The sequence below is a fragment of the Rhagoletis pomonella genome, unplaced genomic scaffold (assembly GCF_013731165.1).
Source record: "Rhagoletis pomonella isolate Grant_MI unplaced genomic scaffold, Rhpom_1.0 Rhpom_scaffold_00011, whole genome shotgun sequence".
NCBI classification, from domain to species: domain Eukaryota; kingdom Metazoa; phylum Arthropoda; class Insecta; order Diptera; family Tephritidae; genus Rhagoletis; species Rhagoletis pomonella.
This window is the reverse complement of record NW_023458565.1, coordinates 22,692,826-22,714,775: the sequence shown is the minus strand read 5'-3', so window position 1 is coordinate 22,714,775 and position 21,950 is coordinate 22,692,826. Positions and strand designations below refer to the sequence as shown.

General features: G+C 31.1%; 2 protein-coding genes across 5 annotated transcripts in view; one reads left to right on the top strand and one right to left on the bottom strand.

Moving 5' to 3' along the window:
• The window catches only part of LOC118746846 (elongation factor-like GTPase 1), a 435,125-nt gene that overhangs the window by 214,203 nt on the left and 198,972 nt on the right, over positions 1–21,950 (top strand). The gene's annotated exons all lie outside the window — the stretch shown is intronic.
• Positions 15,667–21,950, bottom strand: part of LOC118746850 (protein giant-lens) — a 163,686-nt gene continuing 157,402 nt past the window's right edge. For 3 of the 4 annotated variants that reach the window (XM_036480802.1, XM_036480800.1, XM_036480801.1), the window contains 3 exons: positions 19,942–20,657; positions 19,699–19,870; positions 15,667–17,305 (listed from right to left, as the gene is read on the bottom strand). In XM_036480802.1, the coding sequence (XP_036336695.1) occupies positions 17,093–17,305; positions 19,699–19,870; positions 19,942–20,657 (1,101 nt within the window). In that variant the 3' untranslated portion in view covers positions 15,667–17,092. The remainder of the gene's footprint in view (positions 17,306–19,698; positions 19,871–19,941; positions 20,658–21,950) is intronic. The other variant, XM_036480803.1, reaches the window with a different exon arrangement.

Sequence of the window (21,950 nt, the reverse complement as noted above, 5' to 3'; positions counted from 1 at the left end):
CCTCTATGCTCATGTTCATGTACATACAAATATTTATTTTATGCACTCTTCATCTTCTGCTGTAGTGTTTTTTTGCATCGATTCGTGATTCCCCTTTCATAGCTACCTTTAAAATTGCAGCGATGCTGCGATATGCAAAATACTAGCGACCGCCAGTTGAAAAAACGGGTTCCATCACCTTTCTTGTTGTTTTCTAGCTGCTTTTTTTTCTTCTTAAATCTCGATTTGCCTGTGTGTTGTTGTTTGCGCTGCATTCAGCTGTGATTTATGAAGTGTTTGTCTGACATCTCATCTCATCATCAATACTCCAACCACAAATCAAGCAATCATCCGTCCAACCAACCAACCAGCTAACCAACCAAACAAACAAACAAACAATCATTCAACCGTTCAACCATCAAATCTTCTAACAACCATTTACTACTGCAATACATCCATTTTGATTCGTTTGCTTTGACTTTATTGAGACATTGCGCACGGCTTCAGCACAATATCCCACAGCTAATACTTATGTATGTATGTATGTATGTTTATGCATATTGATGATGGCAACGCAGTCAATTTGTTTTTTGTGCTACTTTTCTAAAACCAAAAATATCAATAATGCCATTAAAACCATCAGCAGTAGCTGACTTTGACGACAGGGTGACATGGTAGACGTCGTGGCAATATTGATGTCAACTGCGGTTTGAAAATTTCCCAAAGCTCTTAAGGCATCATAACGACAGTACATTTTTATGTATGCATAATTTTTTTTTCTTGATAGTTAATAAAAAGAAATTATGAAAGTATTAATTTCTTTCATCAAAGCAAATTTGAAATGTTGCATAGTTCGATTTAAGTAGAACATTTCGCTGTTGTTGGCTTTACACAAAATATTTGTATTTACATTCGATTACCGCACACGATTTCCAAGCTCAATAGCGCTTGGTTGGTGCTTGATTATGTTTGGTTTTGCATGGTGTTAAATTTTCGCAAGAGTCAAGGAATTTAGTGCAAAGGTTCACCATAATTGTGCATTATTGTGACGTGAGATTCCGCTCTTACAACGAACTGGGGTTGACGTCGCAAATTTGCTATGTATGAAGAAAATTAAATTTGAAAGTATAGCACTAAGATCTTATGCAAAGTGGCTTTGTATGATCTGGATTTTCAGCTAACTAGAATATTTACTAGTGAACCCGTAAGGTGTTAAAACGCGAAGATCATAATTTCAATTTGATTTATTTTATAATTTTTCATTAAAATGTACTCGACCTTTGACAGTTGGCAGCCCTTTCCAGAAACATTTTCGAAGCAAAGATTTCTTACATCTCTTCCACTTGACACTCATATTGTACGTGTGATATTTCATAAGTGTACATTCGTACCCTTGTGGTCAGCTGATTAAGTTAAGTGACATTTTGACCAGTATTGGCGATTTTTATTTTTTTGTATTTAATGTATATAATTTTTTTTTTAGAATAGCATAGTACATTTTTCTAGCATCTTGAAATTTGCACTTTATCCTACTAAAAACTTAACGGGCTACAAAGGTTTGAAACTTTTGGGTGCAATTAAATTTTTATAATTTTTTTACGAAGTTTAAAATGTGGATTTTTATGGTAGTGGTTATGTAAAGTGCTAGACTTTTATAAAAAAATATATATATAAACATTAAATAATTTAACTTAATCAGCTCACCACAAGTGTATAGTATGTAACATATATGTAATTTGAAGAAATTTTACTTCTGCAATGGGTGGCAACCCTAAAAAATACTTTTTAGCTAAAGTTTTCTCAAAACTATATCTTTTGACACTAATATCGAAATATTTTAAAAAATTTTACAAATTTGGGAAATTGGACAGGTGGCAACCCTGTCAAAAATATATACAAACTTAAACCCTCTTAACCTAACCTATAAAACAGGTAATTGTGGTAGAAAATACTTTTTAACTACTTTTAGCGAAAAAGTTGGATATGACTTTTAAACGGGTGGCAACCATAATCAAAAATACTTTTTAACTATAGGTTTCTTAAAGCTCTTTGGCAACAATATTGAAATATTTCACACAACCTGTGCATAATTTAACTAAATTCGACTTTTCAAACAGGTGACAACCCTATTCTACAAAAATATTTTTTACTTAAAATATTTTTAAATCTGATGTGATCTGTAGCACGATTTTCCGTCATGCCTTGTCCTTCGTCTGACATTATATTACATACATATTTCAATTAGCTGATAAATTAAGTTGAATTTGACTTTTCTAAACACGTGGCAACCCTCCTACATACAATATAAAAACTAGGCCTTTTTAAATAAAAATTGAATGACACCCACCTTTAATCATTAATTTAACTTCTTGATTAATTTTGATTTGACTTTTTAAACAGGTGGCAACCCTCTTCAAACACCTCAAAACTATAGTAGTTGTGTGAATTTTAAACGTACACAAGCTCTCGGTTTCGAGTTCGTCAAGATATCCTGCGCCCGGCCCGAATATGTTTCTAGTTTAACACACATACCTTTGAATTTTCTGACTACCTTAGATTTTTTCATTGGTGATGCCAGAGTCAGCAGAAAAAAGTAGATGGTTTTGGTGCCGTTTTTCTACCTTTTCAATAACCCTGGATTTCCGGGTGCTTAAGAAGCTATGCAGTGAGAACCAGGCATAGCGATATTCAGCATATTGACAGAATAATACCGCATCAATCTCCAATAGATGAGCAGCAGTATCATCTGGATTTGGTTTTATTCGAAAACCAAATCGGACTACAGAAGCCAATTTTGGAATTTTTCTAAATTGGATTTAAAAATGCTGCTCTTATCACGAACCGCGATTCCATCGTCAGCGGACTTGTTTAGACATTTCTCTTATTGCTTTCGTTACTCGTCACATGTCGGAAAATGTTGTCGTAATTACTTAATTTTTCCTATGAAGAATTCACTTATCATTCTTTAGTACTGATAAACGCATTATTAATTAATTAAAAAACTGAAGTATTTGTTATAGCGCACGAGTATGTATCCGCCCTGAGGAACACAATAAGTACCACCAACAGAAATAGAAAATAATGGAAAAGGCATAAAGCATAAATGCGGACAAAAACAAAAGCAAATAAAAAAATGGCTTGGAACAGATTCATATGTATTGCCTGCAACATCGATGTTGAGATGTGTTAATAAAAATTGAAAACAAATAACATATTCATAGATGTGAGAGGGCACAAAAAAAGGGGGCAACCAATAAAAGATCATCGACGGACATACATATATTGTTGTTATTTTTGTTTTTGTTGTCGCACAATCGAAAATTAAACATCTCTTAGTAATTAAATGAAAGAAATCCCATACCTACAATGCAAGCGGCATAAATGCATATTCATACATTTCTCGGCACACGGTAAAAAGTACATACATACGTATGTAAGGACGTACATGCACATATTACATATATGGGTATGCATATAAACGAAAAAATGCTTAATAAAAAGTTTACCTAAATAAAAAAGGCTTACAAAAAGAGATAGAAAGAAAGCATAGTTACATTCATACATAAATATACTTATGTACGTATGTATATATTTAAACAACCATTCCAATGAAACTGAAAGTTGAAATTCAATGGAATAATTTACCCTTTAAATGTACATACATATGTAGATATGTAAGTACATACATGCATAAATAGATTTTTATAAAAGTCGCCATCGCTGTACATGTGTACATTAGGGTGGTCCAAAAAAACAAAACAAAAATCGGAGACAGGGTTGGTGGCATCTTCCAAAGTTTTTCCTCTTGCCGAAAGAGGTGTTGGCACTAAACTTTACGTTTCTAAGTATAAATGTACGGGATGCTCAGAAATGTGGATATTTTACTCTCGAAGTACATATCGTTACCTTAATTCACAAAGGCCCTAACCAAAACTTTTTTCAAAACTGCGTTGTTCACAGATTTTTTGTAGGATCTTCACCGAGATGAGCTCGTTTTTCTTTAAGACAGGCCTTCAATTGGGCTTAAATTTCACATTTTTTAATGTCTCCATATTCTAAAATTATTTCTATCAATGTTGCTTGATACACTACTTAGACGTTTAGCGCCTGAAGCTAAAAGCGGGTTATTGTCCGCACCCTGGTTAGATAGACTTAGAGCCATTTTAACAATATTAGAGTGGACTCTATGCCCATGTACACATATTCGCATTCGCAAAACATTCGTATCATTTGATGCGAATGGGAATGTCGAATGTGAATGTGTAAAATGATGCAAATGCAAATATTCGCAACATCCCTGTTACAAATACCAAAAGGAAAAACCAAGGAGGTGCCCCGTAGTAAAATTCCAAATGATATTGTTTGCAACTGCTATTTATTTGTTTACGTTTTTTTAATAATTTTCATTTAAAACATAAAATATTACAAAAAACACAGAAATAAAAATTTCAAAAATTGCACGAAGTTCACAAAAATGAATCAAACTTCAAAAAATTTTCCTTAAAATTTCAAATTTTTATATTTCGAATTTTTGGAAATTTTACTTTTTTGGAAGTTTTGTAGCCTATTCAATTTTAGTATATTAAAAGTGCAAGTCTAAAGTCACTAAAAACTACCATTGATTTTTCAGATTTTTTTTATCGACGGTGTTCAGCATTTTCGTCCATGTAACGTATGAACAAAATCTATTTTTATATGGAATAAAATGCGCAATACCTTGGGCGAAAAAATTCTAAAAAATGAACGGTAATTTTTAGCCACATGAAACAATTAACTAATATATTGATAAATTAAATTAAATTATACAGCAATTTCGGGGTCAAGCGAAAGGGTTTAAAAAACGATTAATTGCAAAAATGTTTTTGAAGAGGGATGCCACCAGTCCAAAAATTCAAAATCACCTAAATTATTAAGTTTAATTAAATATTTTAATGCGGGTATCAAACGAGAGAGGTTTAAGAAAGTCTTGATTCGAAAATATGTTTAAAGAGAGTTGCTATATATTATAAACTTAAAATAAATTTAATGAAAAAGTAAAATTAAATATTTTTGTATAAGTATCAATTATTTGTTGTTTTAAAAGCTTCATCTAAAAATATGTTTGAAGAGGGTTGCCACCTGTTTGGCCATACAAAATCACCTAAATTAACAAGGTGAATTAATAATTTTAATACGGGTATCAAACAGAGAGGTTTAAAAAAGTCTGGATTCGAAAATATATTTAAAGGGAGAAGTAAAATTAAATATTTTGATATAAGTATCATCTAATTGATTTTTAAAAAAGCTTCATCTAAAAATATTTTTGAAGAGGGTTGCCACCTGTTTGGTAATACAAAATCAACTCATTTGACAAGTTAAATAAAATACATGCCTATATAACAATGAGTGTCAAAAAAAAGAGCTCGATGCAAGCATTATTTCTAAACACTTTTGAAGAGGGTTGCCACCAGTTTAAAACTTCAATTGAATGACAGGTTAAATGAAGCATCACAGTACGGCTGTCAAACGAATGAAGTTAAAGAAAGCTTTTTCCTGCAATTTTGGCATTTTTGTAAACCATAAATTTAATTAATTAAAATATTATAAGGTACCTTACATATTTATACCTAATTCTGTTAAAAGTATTTTATAAGAGAGTTGGCGTTTTACCAAAATCTATGTAAATCAACATTTCCTGTTAATGTTTAAAATGTAAAAATAAAATATAAAAATGTTGCATTGATATTAAGCTTCGATGAAATAATTCGATTCGAAAAAGCGAATTTAAGTCATAGAAAAAAAAAGTGAAATGAAAATGCAAGTGAAAGGCCTACAAAAATGTGCCTCTGAAGAGGAAGTTGTGAGGCAGACACTCCACGATTGAAGTGGGGCAAAGTAATGCGGCTGGGCGTTGAAGTGCAGCAAAACGCTGCAGTAGCATTTCAAGTGTGGTACGAGTGCTTGGCTGAAGTGTTTGCTAAGAAAAATGCGGCCTACAGAAATATAACAAAAGCGAAATTAAGTAGTGAAAATAAAATGTAAAATTAAATTGTTAACAAATAGGCCAACAAAGGGCTTAGGGCTAAAAGTGGTGATCAAATAATGCATAATCTTTGAAAATTATTATTAACATTCCTGCACGCTATGTACACTGGTTTATATATTTTTTGGGTTATTTACATCTGTTTTACTTCAGTAAATTTCAGCGCAAATCGGCTTGAATAATCTTATAATGACTATAGCAGGCGCACTATTTAATAAGGAAAGCGAAGAATCATTTTTTTTTAATATACGTACTTAGTGGTTTTTTTAGTATTGTTGATGTGATTTCTTCATAACTTTTTTAAACTATTAAATTTAGGCATTTCAAAATATCCAAAGTATTGCTTTTTTATGAGATTTTAGACTTTAAAAACTTTCCCTACAGATAACTTTTATTACTTATGCCATTTTTATAACGTAGTTAATCAAAAATTAAATCAAATGTTACACTCCGTTGACGGCAAAGGCTTTCCACTAGAAGTTAACGACTTTTAAAGGCGCTTATATACAATATAATTAAAATGAGAAATATATTAAGTTTCGTCATTAAAAAATATTATGGCAGACGTAAAAGTATGAATATTCAAATAGGCATTGATGTCTAACTAAGTATCACAATTTACTGGCCAAAAGAGATAAGCGATTTCTCTTCGTTTTCATTCTAATTTTTTCATAAGTTTTCTAAAATGACAGCATTTTGAGCAAAAAGTGTTTTCTGATAGTGGTCGCCCCTCGGCAAGGGCAAACCCACCAGTGTATTTCTGTTATGAAAAAATCTTCTTATTAAAAACCATTTGTCGTTCATGGAAGGCGTTAAACTGCAGGTCCCTCCTCATGGTTTGACAACCTCAAAACGCACACCATAAATCGGAGGAGAAGCTCGGCCAACTACTGGCAAATGTGTTATGTGTTACTTATTCTTAACCCTTCTGCAGTGTTTGGAATTTACCCCCTCCTATAATGTGTTGGCTCATTTTGACCCAATAATGGAAATTAGTAAATTTTATGAAAAAAAATATTTGAATTCAGTTAATATTTTATTTATCATAGGCAAATACTTTATCGGCAAGTACTGTATTCTTAGCGGTTCAAAGTTGCCCTTAAATACTAAATAATAATGTGGGTCAAAATGACCCAGAAACGCTGTGGGTGTATGGAAAAACTATGTCTCCTTCCAGAAAACAAAATAAAATAAAAAAACCTTATATTTTTTGAAAACCCTAGCTGATTATGCTTTTAACGAATTGACAACGCCACAGTTAAATTAAAGAATTTTTTCATAAAAATTGGGTAATTTTGACCCAAACATTGCCGAAGGGTTAATCCCATAGTAGTCAGCACTATGACAAGGTTCCCAACCTAGCGTACAACTGATTTCCAGTATCAGTCAGCAGGACTAACTAACCGGTACAACAACAACAAGAGTTTAAGAAATAAAGGTCAAATAAATGACAAAGTGTAGAAGGTTTAAATAAAGTACTGTGTCTTTAAAATAAAGAACGAATGATCGCAGTATGTGTTTTTTATTTATTGTTAAACAGCGTTGCCGTTTTGATACAATGGCATCATTTTTGATACTTTTCTTTTAAAATTTTGGTACTTTGATACCTTTTTATTCACAAATGCCAAATTTTGATACTAATAAAAATATTTTTGAAGTCGCTTCAAAAATATTGAGTTTACCTCACAACCGAGGCGAATTTTTACAAGGTGGTGTTACTGGCGAAAATAATGTGTTTGTTGTAATATGAAGTCGGCGTGTTTACAACAAACACATCATTGTGACATTCAAAAGGACCGCGGCGAAAATCTAAATTCCAGTCACCTAGTATAAATTCACCTTGCTCACAACTTTACTGCAGCTGAACGTTTTTTTACAATTAATAATGATGAAAACAAAATTGAAAATTATGTAGGTAAAATTTAGGAACGGAACGGGAATATCAGTAAAAGATCAGTTGTGCAAGACTTAGACTTGACTTGACTTGAAAATTGCATATCTGGCAAATGAGCATCGCGTGTATGTAATTACCCAAAAAAACCACTCCACCTAGAAAGTTGGAGAACTGTAAATTTTTGATTTCCAACCGGAAAACCGATTTTTACGTGCAATCCGTGCGCCGTGCAAGGGTTTTGCGAAACTTAATGAATCCCTCTAATTTCTCAAAATATTAAATCATTCAAATTTTTCCAGGATAATTCTTATTAGACTGCCAGACTCTTAGTATGCCGCATCAAAGTATATTGATTCAAGTCAGCATAGAAGTTTTAAACATTACCGACAACGATAATTTTGTAATAGTACTCGTATTAAAGGTTTTCTGAGAAGAAGTCACATTTTAGACAAAAAACAAAAACAAAATTGCGAGTCAAGCGATCATTTGCAGCTGCCCCCTCGCGCGCCATTAGCACGAATTGTGTACAAGCCATTGCTAATTTCGGCTTTACTATTTTGCTATAATATCATTACTTTTGTTTATTTGTTGTTGCTGTGATTGTTGTCGTTTGTTTGTTTGTTTGTTTGTTGACTTGTAAGTAAACATTTGAACTTTCTCCTCTTCACCAAAAACCAAGTACATGGCCGGCTGGCAATCTGTCGTTACTTTGACCGCGCGCGGCTTGTTTGACTCAATGCTGTTGATTTGATTTTTTATTTTTGTTTTTAGTTTAGCCAGCCTTAACCTATGGTTTGTATTATTGTTGCCATTCTTAACCTTAGAGCCGCCTGCCAGCATTCAAGTTGATTGGAATTTTTCCGGACCAACTCAATATGGCAAAAAGCGTGACGTTAAGTGAGTCTTCTGAGATTTGGCGCACGCTTCAGCGGTACAAAGAGAGGGCGGCAAAAGTAATACACAAAAAAAAAACAACAACAACGAGTAAATGGTGAAATAAGTGATAAAAAATGCTAAAAAGCGAAAACAAACAAGAGTGGCCCCAGTCGCAGCGGCAACTGAAGGCAAAGAAGGTGAAGAAAATTTACTTTTCTTTGATTTGAGCACTTTTTGATTTAATTTTTTGTTGTTTCTGTGTTTTTTTTTGCTTTTTTTTACAAGAGTTGTAATTATTTATTTATTTATTATCGTCATTGTGTACGTTGTGATTAACTTTCTTTGGTATTTGAATGCTTTTGTTTTCATTTTGTGTGTGTGTTTTTTTTTGTTGTACTTGGTATTTCACTTTCGCGTTTCTTAATTTTTTTGTTTTTTTTTTGTACTTCAAGCTTTACATTTTCCACAAAGGGACGCTAGCGCAGCTCACTCTTAGCTTTTATTCAGCATTCGTGTGCCCAACGACCGACAGAGATTCAGGTGATTAACCAGTTGGCTGCCATAACAACAATAAAGAAATTCAGCAAGAACAAGAGCAACAACAAGCGCAACAATAAAGCTTGGAGTAGATATTTAACAAATGAGTTACATTGCTGCCGCACCACCATTTACCCTGCCAAACAAATAGCCGCGCATGCATAGTACCACTCCGCTTTACAACCGAAAGACCCTAATTCTTTTGATTTCCCTCTACGAACAAACAAGCAGCCACAAATCAACAACAACAATAATAGAAAACTGCTATGTACATACATATGTACAACATAAAAGCTTCAGAATGGTAATAGAAAATGCCTACGAGTTCAGAGATCAAGCGCAGCTTGCTTACATTCTTCGTACGAGTACTGTATGCGTGTGTTTGCTGCCCACACCGCGTCCACTGCTCTCCTTGCGCACATATTTGAGCCTATTAGTAGCTGTCATGCGGACTTAATTGTGTTATTAGTAGATCTGTGGTGTTAGATTAGACCACAAAACTGCAATCAGCAGGCAAGGCCTTTCTTCGTTAGTCGGCGTCGAGCCAGCCGTCGTCCATGTCGTAGATTCATCATGTTTTTCATTGAGCTGCCCTTCCACGGCACTTTATTTTGTGTATTATGACTTTGAGTAAAGAAAATTAACCTTCTCCTTCTCATTGCTGCGCTTACGATGCGCATGCGCATAATAGTTTAAAGAGCATTTATTTCCTGTTTGTTATAAATCCCGAGTTCTTTATTTGTCCAACCTTTACCGCAAATATACTTCTTTGTAAGAGTATATATGTACGTACCTAAGTAGATTAGGTGCTGGTGTCCGTCTATTTCAGCACCCAATGATTGACAATTTTTCCAGTGTTTTATTAGCTAATAAATATTCTATTTCTATTCTACATATCTATAAACGAAGAGCAGAATACATCTTTCTGTTAGTTAAAGGCAACGCAGCAACGATTTTTTTTTGATTTTTTTTAAGGAGGTTGAGTGTGCATGTTTTAGTTTAGGCTGGAACATATTTTGTAAAATATTTATATCTACATATGTATTTAGTGTTTTTATTTTACGTATCTACATATGTAGTATGTGCGTAAATATTTATGAAGTTATATACTTAAGTATGCCAAGGATATTTTGAATTTCATTCTTAATGTAAAATTTATCTTTTCAGGTACGTAACGGAATTTTAAGAGCCTAATGGGTTGTATGTAAGTTTATCAAAGATTTGCATCTTAACCGATATGTAGGTAAGCATAGAATTTCTATTATGAAAAATTTTCTTAATATTTTTCGATTATAAAAGTAATGTACCACGGAAAAATTTGTGGGATCTGTTAACAGTATACGAACAATCTAGCAACCCTTCGGTGAGCTATATACAAAAATTTAAATACATATATATTTTTTTTAAAGAATATGATATAACTCTAAAAAAATTAGTTTTCAATTAACTTCGGCTTCATTCATGAATCATGATGCATTAAAGAAAGGTGTTATACGTTCGCGTTCGTCTCGTAGGAAAATTCAATTTGCCAAAATACAACCTTGAGCTAAGAGAACGCCGAGACGAGCTGTCCCTACGTTTATCACCCTCTATTATTGTAGGACAAGAATGATAGAATACAAGATTGCGCCGATCGGAGAGGATTTTTGAGAATAACTTGTGTGTGACGTCACACTGGTGCAATTGCGAGAGAGAAATGCCAAAACGTGAGCAAGAATGGAAGAAGAAGAAAAAATGTTGCAAGGAAAACGTAAACAAGTTGCACCAGTGTGACGTCATGCAAACAACGATTCTGTCAAATTCGTTAAGAGAGGAATAGCGGTCCGCGATCGGCGCAACCTTTGTATTCTCTCAATCGTGATTGTAGGATGGTTTTCATTATAGCTATTTCGCGGTTTAATTTTTTCGATCAGTTAAGTATTTTTGAAGTAAAAATTAAATCGCAAAATTTCAATAAAATATGAGCGCAAAAAACTGCGAATAGTTATGATCGAAAAGTAAAAAAAAAAAAAATTTTTTTTTAATTTTCAAAACAGATCTGTGAAGCAAATTTGAAATTGAATGAGCGAACTGTCTGCCCTCACAACGAATTGTCTGCCCTCACAAAACAAAACAATTCTTTGTGTTAAAAGCATTTCTATAATTAAGTCACATTTTATTTGCCACCACTATACTGGAGTAACTGTACAGCCATTGGCCGAGCACGGTCATGAACCGTTCATCATTTTATAGTAGACGGAAACGATCGCATTATTCCATAGCATATCGCTAGGCATTCAAACAAATTGAAAGGTTCTGCACTTGGCTTATACGGTAATTCGATTTCGAAAAATATTTGGAGAAGCCTATGATGGAAATGATTTCACATTCAGTCACTGTATGGCAGTGATGGAAAATTAGTGTGCATTTGCCATTTACGGCCATTTCGCAAGCAGCCGGCAACTTAAGCACAATCGATTGATTTTCGGCATTATTTTGGCGTAACTCAATGCAGCTAATAAATATTTCTTTCGGACCCGCAATTAAAACTATTTTATGTTTTTTTACTTTTTCATATAATTTTTATTAAGTTGTAATTTTCGTTAAATTTTTTAAATTGTTCTGCTTCTGTGAAGATGCAGATACAATTTAAAATAATGATAGTTTTGCATAAAGTTTACACACATATGTACATACATAGACTGGCAATCAAAAGTGAGTGCATGGTGTTTTTTGTTTAATATTTGCAACGTTTTTCAATTTACATTTTTTTTTTTGTTATTTTTTTATAAAAATATGGTTCATGCTTTAATCAAAACTGAACAAGTCAAACTTTTAAACTTTATACAGAACTTAGAAAAATTCAACGAATTCTCGTCTAAATTTTGACCTGTTTAATCTGAGTTTTTAGAAAAATTTTGAGTACGCAGCCAGCCAGTAACTCAGTGCCTCTACATATCTGAGAAAGTATGTATGTAGGTACTCATCAGAGTAAAAGCACAAGGGAGGTAACTTGAAGGCCAAGTCGATTTTTTCAAATGGGAAGGAACTCCAAATTTTTATCGCTTATTCGAAAAGGGCGAACAATTTTACATGAAAAATTGGTCTTAACCATGATTTGCGGGCCATTTTAAAGTTAAATACACTTTTTTCATTTTCCTTATTTTTCATGAAAATTTCTTCATACTTCGTACATTTGGAAAGAGAAGAACACTTTTACGTGACCATGAGTTTGACGTTGAAGATTATTTCACAGAAGTTGATTTTTTCGAATGCAACCCTAGTCAAAATTGTGTTGTATTTTTTTATTGTATGTAACTCTCGAGACTTGTTAGTAGAATCTAACTTCTTCATTAGCAAAAAATCATGTTTTGGTTTTGCGTGCGATGGAGCAGCGAAATTAGTAGTGCAGGTAGAAGATTTCACAGTAAAAAATCATTGTATACATTTCATCTCTCGAAATGGGATCAAGTGTATTCTCAAAAGCGAAGATTTCTTCGTAGTTTGGTGCCTAGAAATTTTATTTATTTATTTGTGGTAATATTTTTTGGGTTAGCCAATTATTTGCAGAATTCGGTTGGTTATTCCGGCTACTTAAAAATGTTAAAAAGAACTCAGCTTTATTTTTAATAAATTTTTATTTTATTTATAATGATTTAATAATAAAGTTATAAGTTAATCATCATTAGATAAACGTACATACATGCATACATATCTGTATGTACAATATAAAAATTATAATCATCATATAAATAAGTCTCTATACAAAAACAAAAATCTTGTGTAGTAAGTATGTACATTATATGCAGTATACATATTTATTAAAAAAGGAAACTCAATCACACCATATTTTGAATGAAAATTAAAAAAAATGTCAGTATAAAATATACATATACTCGGTATGTACTACAGTAATTACTAAGAAATATTTATGTATAGTTTTTAAATATTTTTATTTCAAGTTTTACAAAATATTTTTTAATCAACTAGTTTTGGTGCCAATTAATATATTTCTAAAACGTACATGTACATATGTATGTATGTGTTTTTTTTTGTATAATTACATATGTATGTGTATGTATTTTGCTGGCTTAGATTTTTTTGTGTCTTAAAGGCGACATGTGGAAGCATTTTGGGGTAAACTTAGCTTATATCTTTTTTTTTATAATTTCTTTTTTATTTTTAAATTTTTATATTTCTTGATTTCAGTTTTTTTTTTAATAAAAACAATTTAAATAAATAATTATATGCTAAAGTGCTATAGTAAATTGTGTATGCAGGCAGAATAGGCATACTTGATGTTATCCGTTTTTTGTTTCGAAATATAAGAAAAATGTAATGAACTTTGTAATTGCACAAGTATTTTTTACTTAGTTACTTAAGGTGAATATTTTTATGATTTTTTAGAAGAAAAGTAGCATTTTTACTACATACTCGCTTAAAAAAGAAAAAAAGGACACGTTTTTTGTGATTAAAAGATTTCTGATTTTTTTTAAATTTATTTCACAACAGAATTAAATTTTGTTTTTGTAATTTTTAATTTTTTCATTGTATTGTTTTTTATTGGATTTAACTTAATATTTTTTTTTTTTCATTTTACTTTATTGTATTTTAGTTCATTTTATATTATTTTTATTGGTTTCATTTCATACAATACAAATTTTTGATTTTATGTATTTAAATTTTATCAAGTTTTATTTTATGTATGTTTGCACTTATTTTATTTACTTTTGGGTTTCATTTTATTTTATTTTCCTTATTTCAAATGTAAATAAGAAAAAAGTGCACGAATTTTATGATTAAAACATTTCTGTTTAAGTTTATTTCATAACGTATTTTTAATTAATTTTTTTTTATTATTATTATTTTTTTTATTTTGCTATTTTTTATTGTGTTTTACGTTATCTTATTTGCAATAATTGCATTGCATTTTATTTTATTTTATTTTCCTTATTTTCTTTACAGTTATTTTATATATTTATTTTGGTTTATGTTGTTTCACTTAATTTTTCATTTTGTATGCTTACTTTAAATTATTTTGTGTTAATTTATATTGTTATATTTCATCTTATTTTTTCCTAAAATTTTTTAATGTTATATTACATATTTTATTCCGTTTTATTTAGTTTTTTATTTCATTTTTTAAATCAAACTAGATTATATTTTTTATTATTTCTTTACTCTACTGGTTTTGATATTATTTTGTTTTGCTTTATTTTAATAAATTTAATAAAAACAAATTAATAAATATTTTTTTTTTGTTATCATTTTGATTGTTTATTACTTATTTTTAACTTTTTAAAATCTTACATAATTCTACTTTTCAACTACATTCATATTATTTTACTTTATTTGAATTAATTTGAAATGTGAACGAGAAAAAGGAGCACGAATTTTATGATTGAAACATTTCTGCCTAATTCTTTTTTCAGAACATATTTTTAATTTATTTTTTAATTATTTTATGAAATTTTTTGATTTTGCTTTTTTATTTTGATTTATGATATTTTCCAATTGTTTAATTGCATTTCATTTTATTTTACATAATATTAAATTATTTTATTTGTTTTGTTATATTTTATTTTTGGTTATGTTATTTCATTCAATTTTATATTTTGTATGGTTATTGTAAATTATTATTATTTATATATATATATATTATTTTGTTTTTTCATTAAATTTTTTTACGGTATCATATTACATGTTTTAGTTAGATTCTTTATTTAATTCTTTTTTTGTAATTGAATTATTATTTTTTTACTATTCTATTTTACTGTAATGGGTTTGAGTTCATTTTATTTCGCTATTTATTTCATTATTTAATTTTTATTTTTATTTAATTTTTACCTTATTTTTATTTTGTTAATTTATTTATTTTTTAACTTTTGATTAATTTTTTCATCATTTTACTTTACAATTAAATTTTTTACATTTTTATTGTTTGAAATTATATTATTATATGATCTGGTTTTATTTATTTTGTTATTTTTGTTTTGTGGTTTTTCATAAATAATTTTTATATATTTTTTTCTATTATGTTTAACCCTTCAACATTAAGCTTAGTTTCCAGTTGCTTTAAAAATACATTGGCATTTCAGTAAATTTTGTTTCTTGAGCCCAAAAAACTTATTGAAGAAATTTTCTTTTTGACGACTTCAAGAAAAAAGAGGAGGTATCAATTCCTCTAAATATTTTTTTTTTGTATGTAACTTTGAACCAACTAAACTGATTTTGATAATTTTTTTATCGAAAATGTGCTACCTCAAACGTGGTCCCATTCTAATTTGATTTCGATCCGATCATTGGATCATAAAGAAATTATATGTCAAAGAAGTCGGTTTTGATTTTTGGCGAAAAATTACTTGTTAATTTCTTGAGCATTTTTATACAAATTTTTATTTTTCTTGAAAGTTGGATACTATGCTTTATAAAAAAAAACAAATTTAAACTGGAATTATCAACTGTGAGAGAGAATATTTTGTGCAATTAAAGATATTTTAAATTATTATTTTTTTATGCTATTTGTTTGCTTGACACGTTTTTATTTTATCTGCTTTGTTTTCTGTCGCGTGGGCTTATTTTATTTTGTTGTTTTTATTCATTATTAGTTTTTTGTTCCTAATTATTTAAGGTTTAAGGTTTTATTAATTTCTTTTTTGATCCACAAATTTTCGTTTTTATGAATTTTCCGCCTGCATTATTTTCGGGAATTTCTAAATCTCTGTTAACCTTTTTTGTTATTTCTTTTTCATCAAAAATTATTTAATTTTGGTTTACGGTTCGCGCCGTTTTCACTGTTTTTTTTTTTTTTTAATTATTACTGTGATTAATTTTATCTTTCTGAAGTGTAGCTTATACTAAGTATTTGAATCGCATTTTGTATTTTTATTATTATTATTTTTTCATTATGTTTTCATGGCTTTCAGGTACAATTCAGTTTGTCTTTATGTGTTTTTCTAAGGATTTGTCACTTAATCTGTTACTGAGTACCTGATTTTTATAAACTAAATTATTCAGACTGGCCCCTATAGTTGGCACTCTTGTGTAATTCTCTTGCTTTATGCTGCGTAATTAATTAAATAATTTTATTTTTAAATATAAAAGTTTTTTTTTTTTTATAAAAAATATATTTACAATTTACAAAGACCGACGCTCTTCAAAATTATTAAATATACACGCAGCACGAGGCTTAGGCAATATTTAGTTTCCCTAATTTCTAGATATGTGTATACTATGTATTTATCGACTCTTTTTAGTAGTAGATTACAAATAAAATAACTTATTTCAATAAAATATAATAGCTTTTATTTTTTGTATAAGTAGTACATAAGTTAGTTACACTCTACCTTAGTTACGTTAAGTAAGCAACAAAGATTTTTCGTACCACTAATTTTTCTTTACTTAGTTAAATTATTTAAAAAAAAAAAGACGAGACTCAATTGGCTCAGTCAACTATTTGTTTGCTTTAGCATTTACATTTCTCCTTCTTTGACTATTTGTGTTTCTGTTTTTGCGGCTGCTTACAACACGACGCACTATATATTTATCTGCATTTTTTTTTAGTTTCTAATATTGTTTTCTTTTTTATTTTGTACCCTTATTTTCTTTGCTTTCACTGTAACATCCACACTTAATTGTAGTTGGAATGTGGCCAGCTGTTTTTGCGCTTTCAACTTGCCCCGTTGCAGCAGCGGCAGCATCGTCTGCCCATGTTGCCTGTTATGCCTGTTGTGCCTTTTGTGTTTTTTAAATTTTTTATTTCGTTGATATCGTCTTTTTCGTCTCAAGCCCAAAGCTACAGACCATCAATCGTTAGCCATGCAGTAACCTGAATAGGTCTGTATATTATCCTCTAAGAAGCTTTCGCCAGCTATAACACCCGATTGTGTGTGATGGCTGGGGCAGTGATGTCCTTTCGGGCACTGACAGAGCGCATTAATGTTGACTTCATCAAGGAATTCCTGCCGTTTGCGCACCGTAAATAATTTACACGGCTGCTTGCGTTGACATCGAATGCGCTGGAAGAGAAGAATGAGTTGAATGATATAGTTTATACTGTTGTATGTACAAATTGAAATTATTAACTAAATCTGAAAGTAAGGGAATCAAAGCAAAGCAAGATGGTTTGCAAATCCAAGGGACTTGGATCTGACTGAATATTTTGGAAATGGGATTTCGTTGGTTTCTATACAAAATCCAGAAACACTTTATCAGCCTGGACTAATGAAATTACTCATCAAAATCCATTGCTATAGTTCCTGAAATCTACATAATACTTAAAATAGATCTCTCAAATATGTATGTCGCCTTAAGAGAAGATGTGTACCCCACCAGACTCTCTTTCAATATGCATGTCAAAAAAAATAGATGAAAGTTCCAAGGCAGATTAGCTTAAAGAATCCTTCCATATAAAGTACGTAGAATGATGTGTGCTATTTCTAACAACCTCAAAGAAAATATCAAAAACCGACCTGCGCGCGTACAGAGCTTTTGCAAGCTTTCTATACCGCATAGTGTTTCGTCATGGTTCGCTAAAAATGCTAGCGTTTAGGTGATTCCCAATATGTCAGAAGACTAGCAACTTTATTCTCCGATCTGAGATAAAGTATTTTTCCCCTGGGAATTAGAGAGTATGTGGACATCTTGACTAGAAAGAAGTATTTACGTACACTCAAGCTAAGAACAACTATTAAAGTTCTTTGATAGATGAATACTACTTCGAAGCTCAATGTCAAAATCCTTTGTAAGATAAGATAATGGTTTCCTTTAATATGCCTCACCAAAGGAGAAAACCTCATCATCGGTCGAAACAAGCAGACTCGATAGGATACAGGATAAAAAGGACAGTACGGACTAAGAGGGGATAGTAATAGGATAGTATAAAATAGGATAGGTTAAGAGAGGATAGGATATTAAACGGGATAGTATAGAAAAGGATAGGATAAGAGAGGATAGGATAGAGTAGGATAGGATTGGACGGGATAGGATAGAATAGAATACAATAAGATGGGGCAAGAAGAATAGAAAAGGATGGGATAGGAATGCATACTTTCGAATTGAATAGAAGATGATAGGAAAACAAAAAAAAATCCAAAGGAATGAACTTAAATTGAATGTAAACAAAATGAAAAGAAAAGTGAAAACAACATATTAAAGTATAGAATAACGAAGCAAATGATGTGAGAGAAAAGAAAAATGATATTCAGGGAAATGTGAGAACAGATGAATAAATGCCAAAAAATGAAATGAAAGTAAAAGGAATACAGAAACGGACTGAAAGAGAAAAAAGTTGAAATCTAAGTAAAATTAGGTGAAATGAAATGTAATAGATCTGAATGAAATGAATTGAAAGCAAATTAAAGTAAAACAAAGTGAGTGAGGAAAACTGAACTGAAATAAAATGAAGTTATGAAATTAACGGAAATGCAAAAAATTAGAATAAAATAAATTTGATGGAGAGCGAAATTTAAGGTGTAGAATAGGAATAGAGTGAACTTAAAAATTTAAATGTAATAAGTTCAATGAAAAGTGAAATGAATTGATGTAATATTGTTGTTGTTCAGACTTGCGTGGTTATCAAGTTATCTGGTTAAAAATAATTTATCTGTACAACAATAAAATACTTTTCTGTTGTGTATTTTGTTTTTGTACAAGAATAAATCTCACTACAGAAAAATTATTCTTTAACCAGATAACCTGATAAGCAGGCAAGCGTGAACAACCACTATGTTTTTGTTAGCAATTGCCTGGTTATGAGGTTATCTGGTTATATTTTTTATTCAGTTTACAACAATAAAGTACATTTACAGAATACAAAGTTTTAACCAGATAACTTGATAACCAGGCAAGTGTGAACAACCCAAATGTTTTTGTTCGCACCTGCCTGGTTATCAGGTTATCTGGTTATATTTTTTATTCAGTCTACAACAATAAAATACATTACAGACTAATAATTGTTAACCAGATAACTTGATAACCAGGCAAGTGTGAACAACCACAATATGAAGTTAGGAGATTAAGTAAAGTAATATGAAGTGAAGTGAAAATAATGCAATCAAATAAAATGAAATGAGGTGATATAAAATGAAGTTGTAAAAATAATATAATTAGGAATGAAATGAGGTGAATGTATAATGAAAACAATTGAGAGTAGGAAGTGAGAATATGAAGCGAATTTAAAATATTGAATTTAAGTGAATTGAAATAAACTATGCTGAAATAAGTTGAATGAAAAGAGAAATAAAATAAGATTGTGAATAGAGAAGATCACTAGAATTGAAATGAGCTAAATAAAGATAAATGAAACTAAATGATTTCAAGTGAAGCTAAGCGAATTGAAATGAAATGAGGTGAAATTGAATTAATTAAAATAAGTTAAAATCCACATAACTGTACTTCTTTCAACACTTACTGTTATGGGTGAACAAGCAAAGAGGTAGGTATAACCGCTGGCGCCATATGTAGCCGGCTCTCGTTTCGTCAGATATGTCACCGAATTCTTTGGGCAACGACAATGTACAGTTTGTTCAGTCACATTTAGTTCAGCTGAAGTGGTAAGCGTCCACGTGTAATCGCGGAAATGTCTAAAACAAATACACACAAATAAATACATACACAACTCCATAACCACCAAAAACCTCACACCGCTACTCACTTGCATACGGGCAACTTGTGCACCGGTTGACACATCTTATAATGACGCGTCTTATCGGCAATTGTATGGCCATCCTCCACACCCAACCCACTCGGACAGCCACCAATGAAGGTGATCAACGAATCCTTCGCACGATGCCCATTATGACCCGAATGCCGCATATGCGCTGTACTCGGCTCTACCGAATAGTAATTACGACGCGACGGTGTATGCGGAAATTCATTGTCGTTCAGTTCACCAATTTCATCGCCCTCCTGTGAATTGGGCAAAGCATCGTTGTCTTCGTTATGCGACGACGCCGATGATGCATAATCGCTAGCCTGTAAATTTAAATCATCCTCATAGACGGCGCCTAAACGTTGCATCAACTTCTTCAGATGCAGCTGCTCGAATTTCTTATCGTTGAAATCGCCCACCAGCAAACGTTTATGTTGCAACATTCTCTCTCGTTCATAGTAGCTGCGGAATTTTTCATGTGCCGCCGCCGCAGCAGCAGCAGCAGCAGCACCAGCGGATTGTGAGAGCTCGCCGGAGCCGGAACCGGAGCCGGAGCCGCTGCCGTGATGATGTGTTGTTGAGTGATGGTGGAGTATAATGTGCGGTTGACGATTCAATTCGGGGCAACGGCATTGACGCTCGATCCAAGGTGTTTCGTACAAATCGATTTTTGAGCAGACAGCATTGGGCGCACAAATCGGTAGATCGTCCTCGGAGTCCTGAAAGGAGTGAAAAGGGAGCGAGTTTAAAATTAGAGTATTTTGTGGTGAAAATATATTTGCATTTGAATTGCATTTGAAATTCTGATTCACTACAAATTTATGCATCTAATTTTGCCCGCCAAGCTAATTTTGTCTCAGCTCAAACCAGTTGAGCCCACGCAACCCACTTGCAATCATGAATTTCTATAATTTGCTGCACATTCACTGTCATTCGTTATAATTATAGCTTAGAAAATTACTCATTTGGCTATCTAAAATGATTTCCCATTTCAAAATAAATGTTGTCCTCATTAAAAATGCCAAATATGCATCAGAAAAATACCTACGTAAAATTATGAATTAAATGGAAAAACTTCAATTGCGCAAATGCAAATTATTTTGAGATGTGTTTGTTTGTATAAAAAATGCGAAATATCAATAAAATATATTCACAAAAAACGTGTTCACAGCCATGTAAATGCAATTAATCGTAAAGGGAACTGCCATAAATTATACTTTGTTATGTAGAACAAGTGATTAATGTCTGCGCTAATAAAATGATTTTGAATTTTATTAAACGGCTATAAACATTTGCTTACACAATCGTTTTGCTGTTATTGAAAAATTCTGCAGAAATACATACATACAGTATCGGTCATATCTATAGCACGCCATTTCAAAGTGATATTGTGTGCCACTTATGTTTATTTATTTATTTTTAAGAATTTTCAATTAAAATATAGTTCTTTCTCAAACAAAACCCATATAAACACAAGTTTAACAAATTGTAGAAAACTACAAAAAAGTGCAACGAATATTCACCTAAATTTCAAACTTTTTTCTCGGAAGTGTTCGAATTTTTCTGAATACACAGTTTTGTAGTTTTGAGCGGCTAAAAAATCGGCTATTATCGACATTCATGAGGGGATCAATTCACTTTGTACAGCCCCCTCCAGCGTCTCTCTGCTAAAAAAAATCTTTTATTTTATTTCATTTTATATTACATTTATTTTTTATTCAATTTTTTTAGTTTAGTTTTTGGAAGTTTCTATTATATTTATTTTTTAATTTACATGTGTACATATATGTTAATTTATTTATATATTTTTATATTCTAATTTATTTTTTATTTCATTTTTATTTTTATTTAATTGAAGTTTGTTTAATATATTTTGTCTATTTTTAATTGAATTTCACTTCTTGTTCTTTATTTTTTTCTTTTAGTTAATATATATATTTTAAAATTTTGTTTCATTTTTTTTATTAATTTTATTGCATGTATTTTGTCTTGTTTTATTTGATTTTATTTTA